We start from the raw sequence: 21,147 nt of genomic DNA, 5'->3' as shown, positions 1-21,147 counted from the left end.
TAATTCTTAGCTCCATGACATGCAAGCTTAATTTAATAATGCATGGAAAAGATTCTGCCTTCTAATCTATAAACCAATCAGCTCGAATGAATTTGTGCCATTGTCTGATGTATAGGAAAGACAAACTTTAAAACGACTGACATTATCCAGTGGCAACCATCAGAGAAATCGTTCTGGGCTGTGACCATTCACATATGTTATTCTAAATGTAATTTTTGCACTGAATGTCACACACCATTGTGAGCTGACTTGGCGATGGCCTTGGCTGCATTCCTCTGTATGTCAGCCAGGGGGGAGGTCTCTGCAAAGGTCAGAATCTTCTTGAGTCCTCCTGACTGCTGGAGAAGCTGCACGGTGTCTGCGTCCTCAAGGCAGTTAGCGATTATCAGAAGGGCCTCCACGTGTAAGTCATTAAGCTCCTAAGAAGGCATAATGAGCACATAGGCAGACAAAGGGCTTGGAGATGTACAATATAGAACAAAACAGCATGGAAAAATTTGTAGGTTCCAAAAAACACCTCTGCACATTCATAGCACATAGTTTGGTTTCAGCTTGTCAGCTGTCCATAGACAGAAATGTGGTTGTGAAGAAATGGTATGGTTTTCTATGGTACTGTATGCAACAAATTTATTAAGATATATCAACTGCATTTTTTGGAGGAAACTATTTTTGGATATTTCTGAAGCTGAAATCGATGATGAACCACCTTTAGGGTAGGCCATTGCACTGAGCCATTGCTAAGGCTGAAATATAATGGGGTTGAGTTACTGTAATTGGAGCACACAAAATCTGGTGCAGCTGTGCATAGAAACCAATCAGCTTCTTTGTTTTAGCCCCTGTTCACATCAGGGCGATTTGACATGTGATTTGACATGTCAAATCGCAGCCTATTGCCGGCAACGGCACCATCCGAATCGGTGTGACGCCAACTTTGCGGCACCGCACTGATTTCCAAAAGTAGTTCCTGCACTACTTTTGGCGACTTCGGGGGAGATTTCAATAGACATCTGTGCATGAGCACGCAATGAAATTCGCAAAACTGCCTCCAATGTGAACGTAGACTCATTGTCAAAGCCTAATTGAAAAAGTTGAAGTTAGAAGCTTATTGGTTACTATGCACAGCTGCACCAGATTCTGTGTGCCCCAGTTTTAGTAAATCAACCCAATTATCTTTCAGCATTAGCACTGGCTTAGCGCAATGGCCTACCCTAAGGGGGGTTCCTCACTTATCCCTCTCAATAACTCTCACACTATCCTTTAATACAAACACTTAGGCCCCTTTCACACTGGGGCAGTTTCCAGGCGCTTTAGCGCTAGAAATAGCGAATGGAAACTGCCTCCCCTGCCACCCCAGCGTAAAAGCCTGAGTGCTTTCACACTGGGACGGTGCGCTTGCAGGACGTTAGAACACGTCCTGCAAGCAGCATCTTTGTGGAGGTTTAGGAGCGGTGTATACATTGCTCCTAGACCGCCCCCGCCCATTGGAATGAATAGGCAATGCTTCCGAAGTGGCTAAAAAACGTTTTGAAAGCGTAGCAACACAGATGCTTTTAACCCTTTTTTAACCCCTTTTTAGGGTTTAAAAGTGCCCCGATACTGTCCAAATATATAACAGTGGTAAAGCGCCGCTAAAACGAGCAGTGCTTTACCGCTAACGCTCGGGCGGCTGCAGTGTGAAAGCAGCCTAACACCGCTGTAAGCCCAACCCCAACACAAGCCTTCCTTGTAATGCTCACCAGCCACATTTTGATCCATGTATGGGCAGACTGGTTGTACACAAGTCAATCTATTAATCGACTTGTGTACAAACAGCCTGCTGGAAAACTTTCTCTCACTCCGTGCTGCCGGCTGTAGTCAGCAGTGTTGATGAGTGAATTCTGAAAGGAAAGCTCCCTGCTGTCAGAATACAATAACTCAGTGGGAGGGATACCCCCATCCACATTGAGTGTATGGATGGGAGAATTGAGTCATTTTTTCGTTCAACCTGCTGCTTGAAAGAAAAAAAAATGACTTGTGTATTGCCAGCCTAACTTTCATACTAACCCTCTCTATAATCCTAATACATACTCTCACATTAACCCCAGTGGGTTGAACAGGAAAAAAAATGACTTGATTCCCCCATCAACACACTTGAGGTGATTGAGGGAACCCTCCTGGTGAACCTTTGTTTTCTAACAGCAGGAAGACTTTCCCCCTGTCAGAATACACTGATCAGAGCTGCTGGCTATATCTGGTGGCATCGATCAGTAGATCGACTCCTGAACAACCAGTCTGCACATATGTGGATTAAAATTTGATTGGTCCGTGCCGAACATACCATTGAACAGAGCAGGTAAGTATAAACCTCTTTATAATTTTACAACCACTTTAATTGTATGTATACTGGATGAAAGCAGAAATCAATCCCGTGGTTCTAGCTGGAGGGCTCTTAGATTAAGACAATGTAAACCTATTACTACCTGCAACCTTTTATATTTTGGTTAAATAGTTGGGAAGAGCAAGTCAAACAAGATAGATGCAGAAAAGAATCACACTGTAGGGTTGATTTACTAAAGGAAAATAGGCTGTGCACTTTGCAAAGTGCAGTTGCTCCAGAGCTTAATAAAGGAGCTCTGCTGACTTCCATCATCCAATCACGTGCAAGCAAAAATGCTGGGTTTTTTTTTTGTTTTATTTTCCTTGCATGTGATTGGGTATTCTTTACAAAGTGAAGCGTTATCTTATTTACTAAGCTCTGGAGCAACTGCACTTTGCAAAGTCTATTTGCCTTTTGTAAATCAACCCCATTATGTCAATTATGTATGTGTTCATCTATTTCTGGAAAAGGGCGCAACTATAGTCTACGGTTGCATACCTTTGTTTCCAGGATTTTTAAGAGATGATCCATAGCTTGGTTCTCCTTGAGAGCCAACCTGCAGTCTGCTTCACAGCTAATGCTGCTAAGAGCCTTCAGAGCCAGGTGCTGAATAACCGGGTAGTCTGACCTTAAGAGCTCCAACAACGGGGGTACAGCATTGTTTTCACACACAGCACTGCGCGTCTGGAAGTCCTGGGTTAAAGTCAAACGCATTCTTAATCACAAGATGTCAAAGTAACAAAACTGCTAATATGAAGAACATTCCTTTACCTGGGCCAACAGATAAATACATTCCACAGAATTCTTCTTCACATCAGGATCAGTACTGCCTAGTAAACGGATGAGATGTTCTAAGCCATTCAGTTCAAATATCTTTGCCTTGTTGGAATAGTCAGTAGCCATGTGAGCTAGGCAAAGAGTGGCAAACTCATGGACCACTACTTCCTCTGTAATAGGAAGAAGAATAGATATAAATGCAAATATACTTCACTGAATTGCCTAAATGCAAAAATGCTTATGCTTATATTGATATCTGAGGCTCGGATCACACTACTGCAATGCAATGTTCAGTGAGATTAAGCAGTGTGACTTTGATGCGACATTTGGTTGCATTTTGGATGTGGCTTGCATATTCTATTGGGCCAAATTGAACTGTAAATCGCACTGAAGCAACAAGGAAATTAAAAACAAGGTGATTTCCCTTGTCATGCAATTCTGTGCAACTCCAGTCTGAAATCGCTGTAGTGTGAGCGAGGCCTAAAACATATCAAATAACAATAATACAGCGCTTACAGTCCAAAATAAATATCAGCGACTGACATTGAAAAACACATGAAAAAATATACAGTCAGAAATCTTATATAAAGTGCTCAGTGCTCCAAAATCCTCAGAAAAAGTGCTCAAGTGTTTCAAGTAAACAAGCTGTCTAGTGTGCCACACTCACCTCTCATATCCCTACTCACCAGAGAAAATGAACCCTAAGCTTTTCAGTCTGGGGGTCAAACACGCCTGGGAATACCAGGTCTCTTAAGTGTCTTTGATAGATCTCCAAAATCTTGCTATATGGGACAGCCGAAAATATCCACCAGGCTTTTATTTAAGGGTCTTTGGGCCAGTTATGTGATGTCCTGCAGGCAGGTGCAAAGTTTCTGTGAGTTCAGGGTGGCTACATCAGGCCTAAAACATGTTCATATAACGAATAGATTCAGTCTATGAATTTTGAACATTTTTCATCTAACAGATCTCGTAGACAAGTGAGCAATTTTCATCATTGGCTTACTGGACTGGTTTGGTGATGATTGAAGCCCTGTATAAGGTATGCTTCTGCAGGGGCTGATTTAATGTTGGGGATTAAAGTTTTAACATATACTGTACATAGACAAGACACTAACAGTAAATCTCCCCATCTTTTTCTTCCTTCCAGGGTACAACAGAAACGTCTGGTGGCGGTAAGTCTAAAGCTGGGTCAAAACCATGCAGCCCATCCTCGTCATCAGCAGAACACACGATGGGTGAAGAGGAAGGTGGAAACTCCTCGTTGATTACCTTCAAAGAGCCGCTGGTCTCAGCCTGGGCCCAAAATATATCCCTGGAAATTACAGACCAGTTAGCCTAAAATCAATAGTATGCAAGCTCTTGGAGGGGATGATAAGGGACTATATACAAGATTTTAGTAATGAGAACGGTATCATTAGCAGTAATCAGCATGGATTCATAAGGAATCATTCTTGCCAAACCAATCTATTAAACTTCGATGAGGAGCTGAGTTGCCATCTAGATAAAGGAAGGCCCGTAGACGTGGTGTATCTGGATTTTGCAAAAGCATTTGACACAGTTCCCCATAAATGCTTACTGTACAAAATAAGGTCCGTTAGGAATGGACCATAGGGTGAGTACATGGATTGAAAACTGGCTACAAGGGCAAGTTCAGAGGGTGGTGATAAATGGGGAATACTCGGAATGGTCAGGGGTGGGTAGTGAGGTCCCACAGGGTTCTGTGCTGGGACCAATCCTATTTAATTTGTTCATAAACGACCTGGAGGATGGGGTAAACAGTTCAACCTCTGTATTTGCGGATGATACTAAGCTAAGCAGGGCAATAACTTCTCCGCAGGATGTGGAAACCTTGAAAGAAGATCTGAACAAATTAGTGGGGTGGGCATCTACATGGCAAATGAGGTTTATTGTAGAAAAATATAAAATAATGCATTTGGGTGGCAAAAATATAAATGCAATTTATACACTGGGAGGAGAACCTCTGGGGGAATCTAGGATGGAAAAGGACCTGGGGGTCCTAGTAGATGATAGGCTCAGCAATGGCATGCAATGCCAAGCTGCTGCTAATAAAGAAAACAGAATATTTGCATGCATTTAAAAGGGATTAACTCCGAGGATAAAGCGATAATTCTGCCACTCTACAAGACTCTGGTCCGGCTGCACCTGGAGTATGCTGTCCAGTTCTGGGCACCAGTCATCAGGAAGGATGTACTGGAAATGGAGCGAGTACAAAGAAGGGCAACAAAGCTAATAATTGGTCTGGAGGACATTAGACATGAAGAAAGGTTGCGAGCACTGAACTTATTCTCTCTGGAGAAGAGACGCTTGAGAGGGGATATGATTTCAATATACAAATACCGTACTGGTGACCCCACAATAGGGATAAAACTTTTTTGCGGAAGGGAGTTTAACAAGACACGTGGCCACTCATTAAAATTAGAAGAAAAGGGGTTTAACCTTAAACTACGTAGAGGGTTCTTTACTGTAAGAGCGGCAAGGATGTGGAATTCCCTTCCACAGGCGGTGGTCTCAGCGGGGGGCATCGATAGTTTCAAAAAACTATTAGATAAGCACCTGAACGACCACAACATACAGGGATATACAATGTTATACTGACATATAATCACACACATAGGTTGGACTTGATGTACTTGTGTCTTTTTTCAACCTCACCTACTATGTAACATAGCACTGCAACAGTTCTCCAGTTAACTCTCAGTTCCCCCTACCAATGCACACCTTCACAGCAGCTTGCATTTTGGAGGTACATGCAGAGCCAGTGTCCACAACCACCTATCCAGTGTTTTCTACTACAATTTCCATTAGTGGAGTGGGCCCCGCCATATACTCTGTACAGGCGCCATGTTATGCATTTAACTTAATTACTGAACTTCTGTACCTCTGTACAGGATGCAGTACCTCGGAGGTGCAATCTGCTCCCGTTGCTATGGGAGACAGATCGCTGGTGAAAGGAGTGCCGACAACATCTCCCTCGCTGCTAGAGGCCGTGCCACCTATAACAGGTACCTGTTATAGACAGGCTGCTTGTTACACTTCCGTTACTCTAGGCAACTACTTATGTCTTCACATTACTCCATTCCACGCTGACATCTTTATACCCCAATGTGTTAAGACCCACTGGTTAACTGTGTGTGTGCCAATTACTTACGATACACTTCTTTAATGGCTTTAAACCAGGCATGGACAAAGTTCAGTACTTTACTTGGCAAAAGTGCAAAAATAGACATTTCACAGTCCAACAGGTAAGACATGATACTTTCCTAGTTTCCTAACCAGGGCTTTTTTTCAGGGGGAACTTGGTGGAACTCAGTTCCACCACCTCTGGCTCAGACCCTTTGGTGCCTGCTCACCACAATCACTTGTAAACACAGAAGTCTGGTTTCTATGTTTACAAGTGACAGCTCTGCACCCCCATGAACTCTGCACTGTAATGCAATCCTGATATTTAATGCCCCTTTAAGACCCTTCTACTGTTTGTGAAATATGACTATACCCACTATTTGATGTGATTTGGAGGGTGTGTGTGGGGGGAGTGGTTTTGGGGGGTCGTGATTGAGTTCCAGCACCTATTGTTTGAGAAAAAAAGCCCTGTTCCTAACTATAACTATAGGCTTATGTGCTGCCCCGGCATAACTGCAGAAGTGTAGTCCAGCAATCATAAGTCATTCAGAAGCATTTCTCCAGCACTGGTGTCTTCAGGGCAAACCCCAGGTCAAAAGTCTCTGTTACAGGCCGTGACAGGTGACATTCTCCCACTTCTACAGGTCTCTTTGTCCGTCTCCCTTACAGGTCTCATAACCCAAGGTTGCACTAGAATGCCTTGGTCTTTCTCCTGCAAGTTCTCTCCTACGCGGCCAACAACAATGAAGTCCCCTTTATATCACACAGGGAAAGTGGGTCAGACCCAAACAGGAACCCGCCAAAAGACTAAAAAAATTGGGCAAAACATTAGACTCAACCCTTCAAGCCGGGACAGCACTTACTGAGTACTTCAACCTGCTTACACATCGATAGTACTGAGAATTCTCGTATGGATGTTCGTAATAATATTTGTACGAATGTTCATTCAAAGATCTACTACTGTATACACAGCTTACAGTAGAACTATAGGCACAATTTTTTTCATTTTGGATAGCGTAAGGAAGGGTTAGAACCCCAGTTTGTTTTGATAGTTGTGTCCCATTGGGGAGATTTACCTTTACTTCTAGTCTTATAGCCAAGATTGGAAGTGAGAAAGGAAATCTCTGCAATTTAAGGGAATCCCTTGGGGCCCACAGGTCACTACAACTAGTGTCCCCATTGGATAATTTCCCCTTTTTTGTGGACAGTCCAAAATGTGGGATTTTCTTTTACTTTAATTTTCAATGATAACAGTAAACAGAATAATTATAGAGAGCGTGAATTTCCCTATTGGACACACGGGCAGCAGTAAAAATCTAATAGGTGTTCTAATCCATCTCTACTCAGTAAAATACAAAAAATTTTACTTAATGTTTTACTTGAAGTATGACCTGTGCAGGGGCAAGCTATCAAGCAAACATGTTTCTCTGCCCTGAATGGCCAAAGTGCATGTTTGCTTCGCATGTTTCTACACTTCTCTCAAATCATTCACTGAAGCCCCCCAAGAGTCCTGCACTCCATATCTGCAGAAGCATAGCTGTGACCCAGCAGAGCTCTGCACTTGGTGATGTGGGTGAGTTAGGCTTAATGTACACGGGACTTTTTACAACCTCTCCTGAACGATTTAACTTGACAGATAGTGACCCACGTTTAAAACGTCCGTTTTGCCGCATTTACATGCCGCGTTTACGTTTAGAAGCTTTTGAAAAAAAACATTTTTTTCAAAATAGCCAAAAATGAAAAACGCCTGTAAACAAAACGCGGCTAAACGTGAATTAGCGCGTTTAGAAGCGGTTGGCGCTTGAAATGCCTGTAAATTCAGCGTCTCATTTTTTTGCTTTCCAAAAAAGGCCTCTAAACTCAACTGCCTAAAAACGACATTAAACGAACCTGAGTACACATAAGATAACATTGGATGAGTTCAGGGGCAGCTGAAAAAAGCAGCCAACTGCCTCTGAACGTCCGTTTACCAGCAGCAGTGTACATGAGGCCTTAGAATGTCCCATACTCTAAAGCAGTGTTTCTCAATATTTTTTCAGTCAAGGCACCCTTTAAAATTATGGACAGTCTCAGGGCATCCTTTAAAATTATGGATAGCCTTGTGGCACCCCATTCTAAAATGTAAAAAGCTATTCTAATAGTTTTACATAGTGCATCAACATCCACACATGGACACCCAGCATTAGAGGTGATTTATTCTTCCAAATCAAATACACTTTTGCATACTGTTACTGACTAGTATTTTAATGGGCTTTATTTATTAAAGGGAAAAAGTCTGTGCACTATGCAAGTGCAGTTGCTCCAGAGTTTAGTAAATGAGCAGAAACTCTGCTGCCTTCCATCATCCAAATTTTCCTTGCACGTGATTGGGTACTCTTAGCAAAGCCTTACCTCATTTACTAAGCTCTAGATCAACTGCACTTTGCAAAGTGCACAGTCTATTTTTCTTTAGTAAATCAACCCCACTGTTTCTCTTCTTCCTCGGTTTTTCCGCATCTCTCAGCTAATGTGACCCCAGTGCTGACGGAGAGGGGAAGGGGAGAATTAAACAAAGATGCTGTACAGATGACTGACATTCTCCTTATCAACTGATGATGTCATTGGTTGTTAGGATGCCGGCGGCTAGAAGGTTGTAATGGTGTACAATGGAAACCGGTGATTTTTGTGTAACTAAAAGGCAGGCTTGTATATGATTTTTGGGCAATTTTTAGGCATTTTGCCATAGGTGTGCGCAGCCTATTGCATTAGGTTGTGCACCCCCAAGCTCAAACACATATGCCTATGACAGTGTCAGTGGAGCAATGGACGGTGTCAGTAGTTTTTATTTTTATTATTTCATTTCTTATTATTTTTTAAAATGTAATATTTTTTTAAAATTATTTTATTTTTTATACAGTTTTTTAGGAGCCCCGTTAGGGGGCTTTGATTAAATAAAAGGGGTCTAAACAGAGGGAATCTGTGCCACACAGAGTGATTAGGGTGTGCCCAGGCACACCCTGTGCGCACGCCTATGCATTTTGCATTTTGAGAAACCTCAAGGCACCCTGGTTGAAAAAGGTTGCTCTAAAAGTATCATTTTAAGGGGGCTACCATGGCAAAAACTAATGCCGCGTACACACGGTCGGACTTTTCGTCTACAAAAGTCCGACAGCCTGTCCGACAGACTTCCGGCGGACTTCCGGCGGACTTCCGGCGGACTTTCGGCGGACTTGCAGCAGACTTTCTAACGAACGGACTTGCCTACACACGACCACACAAAAGTCCGACGGATTCGTACGTGATGACGTACACCGGACTAAAATAAGGAAGTTCATAGCCAGTAGCCAATAGCTGCCCTAGCATGGGTTTTTGTCCGTCGGACTAGCACACAGACGAGCGGATTTCGGGGTCCGTCGTAGTTACGACGTAAAGATTTGAAGCATGTTTCAAATCTAAAGTCCGTCGGATTTGAGACTGAAAAAGTCTGCTGAAAGTCCGGAGAAGCCCACACACGATCGGATTACCAGCCAGCTTTAGTCCGTCGGCGTCCGTTGGACTTTTGTAGACGAAAAGTCCGACTGTGTGTACGAAGAAGAAGATGATGGCCAGCAACACAGAATGTAAACCTTGCATTAGACAGGGGAGATGTGACATTCATTTTGAACCCGTAATGACACAAATTCACAATGCAGCTTAGACACAGCAGAACTGGAGAATATCTTATAGTACAATAAAAGTATCATTTTATTTCCCTGGTTCAGACCTGCTCAGTTATAATTCTGCAAAGAAGGCTTGGCCACTGACCAAGATTAAAATCTCTGCATGAATAGCAGTTAAAAGCATGGACAGACCGCAAAAGTCAGTATGTCTTCACCAAATGGTTGTAGTTCTTTTTTTCTCAAATTCTAAAATGGTTATGTTATGCGTTGGCGTACTTAAACTTTGATATGAATACTCTGAATAACAGTATGTCAGTGTAGCTATACTGGAAAACAGTAAGCAAGCCCGATTTAATGTACACATTTGGCAAGTCGGATCCCTTGGTTAAAGCTCTTTTCAAGTGTTATATTCTATAAATCATTTAATAGTTTTACGGAGGCTGCAACACCAGTTAATGTAATCCGTATAAGCAGATATTGGTTACATTGGAGCCTTCGGAGCAGATGGCTGGGTTTGACAACAGAATATTTAGCAGATTCAGAGAGTTACCTTCTGGAACAAGACGAGCAATTAAAGAAGGTATGATATCCAGCTTCCGCATCAGTTTCCGGACGTCATCTGGGATAAAACATGAAAAGATAGGAAGAAATTATTTAGTAACTGCAGTGCATGGTGATATAGAAAAACGCTACATCATTATTTTTTAGCAGAGAATCCCTCCCCAATCCCACAAGTGAAACATACAGATGCTCTAGGGCCCCAAGGCTGCTGCTGAATAAAAACAACTGTCTGTCTCGTCTGCTGCAGTCACAAAACATTTTCTATCATCAGTCATCAAAGCACAAATCAGCCATACACAATATAAACATTATCATATTGTAGTAAAGAATGTGCATCACCATAAAATAAGAAAGTAAAATACAATATACAGTAAAATCTTGGATTGCGAGCATAATTTGCTCCAGAAACATTCTTGTAATCCAAAGCACTTGTATATCAAAGCGAATTGCCCCATAAGAAATAATAGAAACTCAAATGATTAGTTCCACAACCATTTATTCATAGGTCCTTCAGTTTATAGTCCATATAAAAAGATTATAGCAATGTGGTAGGTTGTGTAACCATAAAATGTCCATCCACAAATGGAAGCCTCCACAAGGGGATTAGAAGCAAAATCCAGCAAGAGCTACAGAGTATAAAAGAGAAGAGAGGCACCTCTAAGTGTAACAATATTGTTACATTTAATGAAGGTACAACATTTAGCACCTCACATGGTTGATGATTAAAAGAGGCACATCTAAATATGCAGGCATCTGGGGTAAAACTGTCCACATAGGCCATCCCCCACACCGCCAGCTTTCACCACTTTCAATCTGCAATCATGACCGGGAAGACTACCCTGCAGTAGAGTGATCTGAAAGCGAGGCTTGAACCGCTCATGGAGCGCAGCATGGAAGGGATGACTTCGATGGCGGTGAGGAGGATGGTCCATGTGGACAGCTTTACCCCGGGTGCCTGCATACTTAGATGTGCCTGTTTTAATCATCAACCATGTGATTTGCTAAATGTTGTACCTTCACTAAATGTAACCATATCGCTGCACTTAGAGGTGCCTCTTTAATACTCAGTTGTGACATGACGCTACTTGTATATCAAGACATCGCTTGTATATAAAGTCAAAATGTATTTAAAATTTTGATTGTCTTGCAAAAGGCTCTCAAACCAAGGTTTTACTGTAAAACGTATGGGTGCACTTGCTTTTTTAAAGGGTGGGGTACTTTGGTGGAGGGGGCAATAAGTTTTGGGAATATTCATTATGCAACTGCATCTCAGATTATCAGTTTGCGTGTATATTTTGTGCACAAATGTGTTCTTGCAACCAAAGTGACAGTTGAATTTTTTTTGTGATTTTGCAGCTTTTTTCTCTGTTGTGCTGCAACTGCAAGCATTTATTTAGCGATGAGATTCAACCTCAGAACCAGGGACGTAACTACAATTCAGGAAGTCCCATAGCAAAAGTTTGACAGGAGCCCCCTAGTGACCTGTCTCTGTAACAACTGGCAATGTGAGTTGTGACAACAGTGTAATCCAGGGCTCAAAATTTCAAGTCCTAGAGTTACTCGCCACCAGTTGCCCCACCCAACTCCTACCCTGCTCCGCCCCTAAACACGCCCTCGTAAATTATCTCATGAAATGACACTGTTAAATGTTTTATGCAGAATTAAGTTACAAAAAGAAATATTAAAAACAACAACTTTAACAATATTAACATAAAGCATATTTAATTGATTTGACTGTGATAAATAAAATAAGGGTAAAATATGATTGTCTACTATAGGCACTGTACACATCATTACTGCCTTAAGTAAATATTATAATGCTACTGTATATTAAATATAACATTAAAAAAATTAAAAACAATGAATGACACTTTCATTGATTTAGGATGCAGAGAGGCTTACAGCAGAGCACAGCACTAGACAGGGGAGCGGGAACTGCCAAAGTTAATTATTCCTATCAACAAGCTGGTGATTGGTTGCTAGGTGGTCCGAGCAACCAATCAATAGCTTGTTAATAGGAAAAGTAAACTTTGTCAGCACCCGCCCAACCTCCCTCCCTGCCCTCACCTCATCTAGTTTTTTGCTGACTCCTGCTGTATGCCAGGCCCTGCTAAGAGAATGACATGGGGCTGAGGCTGGAAGGAGAATTGGCTCCTGTTCAACCCCTGCTGCTGGCGGCATCCACCACCCCCCCGATGCAGCTTCACACTCGCCCTCAGCTTACTTCCACTCGCCTAATACTGAGGGCTGGTGTAATTGATCCATAAATTATATCTAAACCAAGGGCAAGCAGCAGATGAGCTGTAAACATAGTCAGTGGGCTACTAATGCTGGGGATAGTTTGACTTTTGTTGAAGGTGCCTGCTGGAAAATGTTTATCCATCAATGTCCAGCCATGCTATTTAAAGTGGACTGTTGGATTTTTAACAGTATATGGCCAGCTTTAGACATACATGGTTAATATCAAAGAGCTAGCCAGAATGACAAGAGACTCAGAGGGCAGTAAATCTACTCACAGATGTAGCAAAAAAGATCTGTGACCAGCAAAAGCATGATCCAAAAGCATGATCCAAAAGCATGATCCAAAAGCATGATCCAAAAGCATGATCGTGTGCATCTAAAGTCAGTTGACCCTTTCCGTCAAATCACAGAGCTTGCTAAGAAAGGTGTGTTATGAGTGTTTGTTAATAGAGGTCTGAGAAACATGAGGTAAATAAGGTGTGGTATCAAGAAAATAACACCAAATAAGAGAAAAAAAAGCTTTGTGAATTAAGCCCAATGTATTATAAAAGCAGCACTCTTCTCGTGCAATATGCATCTCCTCAAGTAACACATATCTGATCTAATTTTTCTGTCTTCTTAACCAATCTAGAATGTTCTAGTGTCCTCACACCCATTTTTGGCTTGGAACTCTACAGTTATGATTGCAGCCCGACATGTTTCATTTGCTGACATCTCATCAGGAACCCCTGCTGAAGTCTCAAAAGAAAAACGTGTAGGACAAATATTGAGCAGTTACATTATACTTAGTTTATAAGCTCTAGATTAGTGCTTTGTACATTTTCTTATCCTCTCCCATTGGAGCACATATTTTGAGTTGCGACCATAGCTACAGAATGGGGAGCCGACTAGTGGGAATGGTGAGATATGAAGACCTTGGGAATCCCAAGATCAGTTATCATACTAAGAGAACAGAAGGGCTAGCAAAGAAATGTGAAACAGAGGGAAGCAGCTGTGACTTTGGATGTTGTAGCTCTGCATGTTGTAGATCACAAGACATCAGGCCGTGTTCCATCCAAAACCCTGACTGACCTGTATATCACAATAATCAGGTCAACACAGTCTGTTTAAGTGAGATGGTCTATGTGTTACTTAGGGAGATACACTTTGCAAGGGAAAAGCACTGCCCTAGATTACTGTGACCTGGATTTGACATTTTAGTATGGGAACTCTAGATGTGAATCGGATTTAATGCGACATACTAGCTGGCCAGCAACCATACAGGTTGCCACTTATTGGGGAATCAGTGGCAAATGATATACAAACTAATCATTTGCAGGTTTATACAGTAACTATGTCCCAAGTTTCAAATAGTGTCCGATATACTAAGCCACTGGCTTGACCACACTAGAAATCCCTCAAAACAAGAATAGAAGCAGCTATTATCACTGAAGTCAACTAATTTTGCTCAAAGCAGATACGTCAGAAGGAAAACCCCACATTTATTGATGTATGTTGTTTGCTACAACTACTTCTTTTCATAGAAACAGCTGGGCTGACATTTGGCTAAGACTCCGGAGCACAGTGTCCTTTATGGGCCATCCCCCATACATGACATTTCTCTGCCAGTGTGCTTAATAAATAAGGTGATGTTATAGAAGATAGACAAAAGCTTACAGAGAAATTATAATGGTTTTGAGTAAATTTTCTTTTTTAATATTTTATATTATCTAACAACATATAAGTATAATATATTTAAACACGTGGTGATTCTGATTATCTGTTATGGAGTGACAATTGTCTTCCAATAGTGGATCTGCATTGTAATCCTGTCACATTACCATGGTGGAGGCCACAAGTGTCCCTGTCAGTATTGTGCAGGCATGGTCCACCATTGTTACTATTCAGAAGCCAGTCCAAAGCAATGATGTTCAGCTGCTGGATCAAATAAACGAGGATTGGAAGTGGTGGAACAAGAGAAGGAGTTTGGTAACACTACTGTCTTTTATGAAAACAAAATGTATATAATACAGATTGCTTTAGCAAATTAAAGTATAACTAAAGGCAACCCTTTTCATTGTATTTAGCTTTGGATAGAATGGAGAGGGATTGGAACACTTATTAGGTTTTTATTGCTGTCTGTCCCGCTGCTAGGGAGATTCAACCTCTCTATTTGTCCTGCTTACTGTTATCATTGAAAATGAAAGTAAAAGAAAATCCTAATTTTTGGGTTGTCACCAGAAAAGTAATACAGGGTAAATCTTCCAATGGGAACACTAGTTGTGGTGACCCTTCATTTGCAGGAATTTCCTCTCACTTCCTCTTTTGGCTAGGGGACAGGAAATGAAGGTAAATCTCCTCAATGGGACACAGAGGGACAAAAAAAAAAAAAACTGGCAGGAGTTATAACCCTCCTTTACTCTATCCAAAATGAAAAAAAAATTGCCTATAGTTCTACTTTAAGAATTTGCAAGATAGAGTTGACTTTTTCTGACATAAAAAAAAAAGATTATTAGCCAAAATTGTTATTAGTCAAAGACTATTAGCGCTTAATGAAAATACACATCTCATTGCTAAAAGTGACACAAAACTCTGGTATTGCTCTCAGCCTCCTCCAAATCTCCACATGCCTTGTTTGTTCTCCATAGGCCCACTGTAGCCACCCTCTCTCACTCCCAAGATGGGTCAGGGATCTTGGCAATGGGGATCAAAGAACAATTTCATGAAAAATAGATTACAGTGCTGTTAAGAAGTGGATATGTAAGATTATTTTTGAAATATAAGGATATAGATTAGTGTGAATTTAAGCTACCTTAGAAAAAGCATTTGACTCAAATACTTACTGAAAAATAGTTTGTGAGTGCTGCTATTTGTAAGCAAACTGTACAATAAGAATCAATTGCACAGAGAAATATGCACTGCCAAATTGATTATGTTATTCCTGAAAACTATGGTATACTCATACAGTGTTAGGGTATCCCCCAAACCTGTCAAGTTGCCTTTGAAGCCCTCCACACTTTTTTCTATTTTTTGCATTTGCAAAGGTTCCCCACAGCTGAGGGGGCTTTCAATGGTATTGTCTAACAGCTCTCCAAGAGGACAAAAGTGACCATCAAGCACAGCACTACCCATTTTTTATTCTTTGCGCTATAAACAAAAAAAGTGCCAATTTTGAAAAAAAACTAAATTTATTACTTTTTGCTATAAAACATATCCAAAAAAAAGAAAAAATCAAATGTCTTTATAAATTTAGGCCAATATGTATTCTGCTACATATTTTTAGTAAAAAAAATCCCAATAAGCGTATATTGATTGGTTTGTGCAAAAGTAATAGCATCCACGAACTATGGGATATTTTTATTTATTTTAATTTTATTTTTTTACTAGTAATGGCAGCAATCAGCGACTTATAGCGGGACTGCAGCGGACATTCTGACAGTAACTGACACTTTTGACCCTTTTTGGGGAGCAGTGACACCAATACAGTGATCAGTGCTAAAAAAATTATGCACTGGCACTGTACTAATAACACTGGCTGGGAAGGGAAAGGAGAGAGAAGGGCACCAGGGCAATGTAGGTAAAAACAGCGATGCTTTATTCAATATCCACTTACACGTAAAAACCTTGAAAGCTGCATATGGAGGGTGCTGTGGTATTGTGTGCGGTGTCCCCGAATGGCCGACAAGGTGGACTGGAGGGCAGCTATGCGGCGTCCAAAAATGCTGGGGTGACAACCGAGGCTGACGGTGTCAACGAGCTCCGGGATGAACACCAAAGAACCGTGGGTGGACACACTTGGCAGAGCAGCCGCTCAAGCAAGCCGGGACCTGCCATGTGGATGGACAGAGAAACGGCAGCATCACCGGATCTCACGCAGCTCTCAAACTACAGCAAGACATGGCACACAAACTAGGGAGGGGTAGGGCTGCAGCGCGTTTCTGTGGCCCTGCTTCCTTATTTAGGCTGACCTGGCTGGGAAGGGGTTAACATCAGGGGCGAGCAAAGGGTTAACTGTGTGCCTAGCCAGTGTTTATGTTTACTGTGGGAGGTGCTTTTACTAGGGGAAGAGATGGAATTTATTCCCTGCTTTGCAGGAAACAGAAATTCCATCCCTTCCCTCCTGTCAGAATGGCGATCTGCCTTGTTTACATAGGCAGATCACCGTTCTGCCTCTCTGCTTAATGATCGGCGGGTGCTGGAGGACATTGAGTACCGTGCACCCGCCAATCGGCTTCTGCTATGTGTAATCACAGCGGAAGTAAGCCGGTGGTGGCGTGCATGCCTACATTTACATGATCTGGCACAGTAAAACTGCTATAGGTCTGACCTGAAGTGGTTAAACACTCAACATTTTTTAGTTTAATACATTGAGCACTATAAAATAAATATTCCCCAATACGCTATTTATTCAAATTCTTACCCCAGTCCCAGTTCCCAACTTTCAATGCTGCTGGATCCTGCTCTCTCAGTGCTACTTACCTTCACAGAAAAGCAGTAACAGGCCTCTGACCAGTCTGTTAGCTTGGAGGAGGGAGGAGCAGGGGAGTGCTTGCCATCCTACGCTATAGGCTGTATAATTTCATTGATGCACACAGTATACAGAGACACAGCTGTACTCCCTGCATATAAGGGTGGCTCCATAGGTTGCTGCAAGTGAAAGGAGCCACCCTGAAACAGGAAACTTGCCTATGTTCCAGCTTATACTAGAACATAGACGAGGATTAAAAGATAAAGAAGCTAAATACTCAGTAAATGATTAAACCAACTGCTGAAAGTGCTTAAAAAAAAAAAAAGGGTTTAAGATCACATTAATATAATACTCAGGCACGGAATTATTTGATTTTGTCAGTCAGACCTGACCATAAGCCCAAATGCAGCTAAAAAGAAAAAAAAACTATACTCCTTCCCAGTTGCGGCTGGTGATTTTTTTGGGGGGGGGGCAAAATACCACTCCTTCCCCCGAGCGGCCGGCGGCACCTCCCCCCACTGTTAGCCGGTCGGTCTGGCACGTACATCATCTAGGCGGGTGGCGGGCAGCGTGCAGTGGCTCCGTGTCCTCTCCTACATCAGCGACTTCCAGCATGCGGCTCCTCCTAGGCATCCAATAGGATCGCCTGTCCTTTCAGCCAATCGGGTGACGGGTGTCAAAACCCGCTTCCTGATTGGCTGGAAGGAGGATCAGTGTTGCAATAGCGAATATTCCTTCGCTGTTGCAACACACCTAGGTGGGCTGTGAGCGCATTCTCTGCGACCTGAGCCCACCCTATTTTGAAGCCTATTAGAGCCTCTGGCTCTAATCAGTGCTTCAAAAAAAAAAAAACCCCGCATTGGAATCCATGCGCCCGGCGTCCTGAAAGGGGCCGGACGCATGGACAGGGGAAGGCTGTGATGGATGGGGGGGCAGTACCCGACCTTTGTCATGAAGAGAGAGGAAATCTTCCAATTGCAAACTTGTTGTGGTGGCAACTATCCAAGATAGACTGGCCATACACTTGTAGAATTTTGTTCAAAGTTTTTTTTATTAGGAATGTTCATTAAACTTTCTAATTGTTAGTAGTATCAAATCAAAGTTCATAATTGACCACAGCAATGATAACATTTGGAAGAAGCAGGGTGGAAAATTTTTCTTGAATGAACACATTTTTAACAGTGTATGTGGCTTTTGTTTGGAAAAGTCCATTTGGTCAAAAATCAAATGTTTAAAGCAATCTAAATTTTGTACTTTTGAATGACATTTGCCAAGTCATTGAATGTATTAAGAATTCATTTGAAAATCTAATAGTGTATGGCCAGCTTAAGACAGGTCTTCCTACTTTGGAGAGATTTCCTTTCACTTCTACTGTTGATGATGAGGTGTCTACAGGACAGGAAGTAAAGAGAAATCTCTGCAATGGGCCATGACGGGCAAAAAACAAATGACTCCTTATAATACAATATCAGTCTGTTTAATGAAAGTGGTTCAGTATGGTTGAGGTCAGGGCTCTGTGTAAGCCACTAAAGTTCCTCCACATCAAACTTATACTATGACTTTAAAGTGATTTTAAAGGGTTTCTTTTTTTTTTTTTATAAATAACAAACATGTTATATTTATGTGCTCTGTGCAGTGGTTTTGCAGAGAGCAGCCCCAATCTTCCTCTTCTCTGGTCTCTCGCTGGTGCTCTTGGCCCCTCCCTTCTGCCCCCAGAGCAAGCAGTTTGCAATGGGGGCACCCAAGCAGTATCGTTCATGAGCTGCGGCTCTGCGTTTCCATTCACACACAGAGCCATGGCTCGGCCCTACCCCACTCTCTCCTCATTGCCCAATGGCTCCCACTGCTGTCTCAGCCAATGAGTATTGAGAGTCCCTGGAGAGCTGAAGCTCTTGTGCACATCGCTGGAGGAAGATTAGCCTCAGGTAAGTATTAGAAGGGGCTGGGGGGCTGCTACATAGAGGAGGTTTTTTTACCTTCACACATAGAATGCAACAAAAACTTGAGCCTTTACAACCACTTTAATGAGTTGGCATTGTATACAGAGGCACAATCATGCTGGAACTGAAAAGGACCTTCCCCAAACTGTTGGAAGGACACAATTGTCTAAACCTCTTTGAATGCTGTAGCATTAACAGTACCCTTCACTGGAAACACCTCAATAATTTGAAGGGATATCTACATTTGTGGCCAAATGGTGTAGCTTAGACCATAGGCAGCCATGTGTTTCATCCGTTTATTTCAATCACTACTCTTAGCGACTAAAGTAGAATTCCAGGCTATCACTAACTTATTTGCCTAAGTGATGAAGATACCCATAGGCTTACTATAGGCCATCCGTTGTCAACGATTCCTCCTCCGCCCTGCAGCCACTGCTAGCTCACTCCTCACCCGGGGAAGCCAATCACGTGACCAGACTGGGGGTGGGAACAGTTTCAAGATTAGTTATAGCCCTTGCACACTGGGGCGGTTTGCAGTCGCTATTGCGCTAATAATAGCGCCTGCAAACAGACCTGAAAGTGCCGCTGCTGTGTATCCAGTGTGAAAGCCCCGAGGGCTTTCACACTGGAGCGGTGCACTGGCAGGATGGTAAAAAAAGTCCTGCCAGCAGCATCTTCGGAGCGGTGAAGGAGCGGAGTGTATACCGCTCCTTTACCGCTCCTGCCCCTTGAAATCAATGGGACGGCGCGGCTATACCGCCGGCAAAGCGCCTCTGCAGAGGCGCTTTGCGGTGGTATTTAACCCTTTCTCGGCCGCTAGCGGGGGGTAAAACCGCCCCGCTAGCGGCTGAATACCGACGGTAGAAACGCCGCTAATAATAGCGGCGTTTTACCGCCGCCCCCGCCCCAGTGTGCAAGGGCTCTTGATAGCCCCGAATTCTACTTTAATCAATGGTGATTTTAGTAGCATGACTGAATAACTGCTCCAATGTAGCACTGGGCATAGAATGAGGCTGAGAAAGGAGAGCAATAACACTGTACACCAGCCATTCACAAGTAGGGTTCCATGGAACATTACGGCTCCTCCAGAGGTTGTTAGGGGTTCCTTGAGCTGTAATTTATTGACCTCTTGTCTGATGGTGCCACCATAGTTCTAGATCCAATGCCACTTGGCAGAACCAGCAACATGACATCAACGATCTATTTAGCTTTTTGTAAGGGTGGCATTTTGACCACCACTGTAAGGAAGGAATTTTTTGCCAGTGACCACCAAAATAAGGGGCATTTCAACAATGACTCCTGATTACATTTTGTTAGAAGGGGTTCCCCGAGGCCCAATTATTAAAATTATTTTAACGTTTCCTCTGTGTTAAAAAGGTTGAGAAAGATAATTTATTTAAAAAAATGGTTGGGAAATGCTGCAGTAAGGCAATTATGAACATGTCCATGTGCATAGAAATTCACAAAACAGTTACAGAAACAAGCTTTCTTTAAATATTAACACACATTTATTAGATAATTTTCATTCATCTGACCTCATTCAAACATCTAACAAAATGTTAAAAAGAGCACAGATTACCTAAAAAATGTAACAGTTTGCCAAAACTTCATGCTATATGAAAGCTAGGTCAATGCTCTTCCTGTCTAATTATGCTGGATGCTGATTTAATTGAGTTAAACTACAAACACTTGGCCTTTTTGAAGAAGAATTGGCGAGTTGTAAAACGTCTTAATAGAAACACTGAGGTTTTTCTATTCCATTGATGTGCCATTGATTATTTTTCTGGATGGTTAGACAGAGAGCAACTTTACTGAACACCTTTTACAATGTCATATAGTGTATTGAATTATTTTCTAAATCTACTGACATTCTGCTCTCAAAAACAGCAGATGGCTGTGGAAAAACAGTGTGGACATGGTCCATTTCTTGGTCAAGTCCACCCAAAACTGGTATATCCGTTTTTCCTGGATAATCGTGGTTTTAATCAACCCCCAGCATCTACAAAATATTCTTGGGGAATGTTGCAAACAGATCTCCCAGCTGAA

The 21,147-nt window shown here is 42.2% G+C and overlaps 1 protein-coding gene across 2 annotated transcripts in view; it reads right to left on the bottom strand.

Annotated features, from left to right (window-relative positions):
- ARMC3 (armadillo repeat containing 3) overlaps positions 1-21,147 on the bottom strand; it is a 127,964-nt gene that overhangs the window by 72,886 nt on the left and 33,931 nt on the right. For both annotated transcript variants that reach the window (XM_073629765.1, XM_073629766.1), the window contains 4 exons: positions 10,463-10,531; positions 3,128-3,303; positions 2,855-3,049; positions 236-419 (listed from right to left, as the gene is read on the bottom strand). In XM_073629765.1, the coding sequence (XP_073485866.1) occupies positions 236-419; positions 2,855-3,049; positions 3,128-3,303; positions 10,463-10,531 (624 nt within the window). The remainder of the gene's footprint in view (positions 1-235; positions 420-2,854; positions 3,050-3,127; positions 3,304-10,462; positions 10,532-21,147) is intronic.

Source organism: Aquarana catesbeiana, linkage group LG05, assembly GCF_042186555.1.
Source record: "Aquarana catesbeiana isolate 2022-GZ linkage group LG05, ASM4218655v1, whole genome shotgun sequence".
Lineage (NCBI taxonomy): Eukaryota > Metazoa > Chordata > Amphibia > Anura > Ranidae > Aquarana > Aquarana catesbeiana.
The sequence above is the reverse complement of the archived record's forward strand: the minus strand, read 5'-3'. Positions and strand labels throughout refer to the sequence as shown.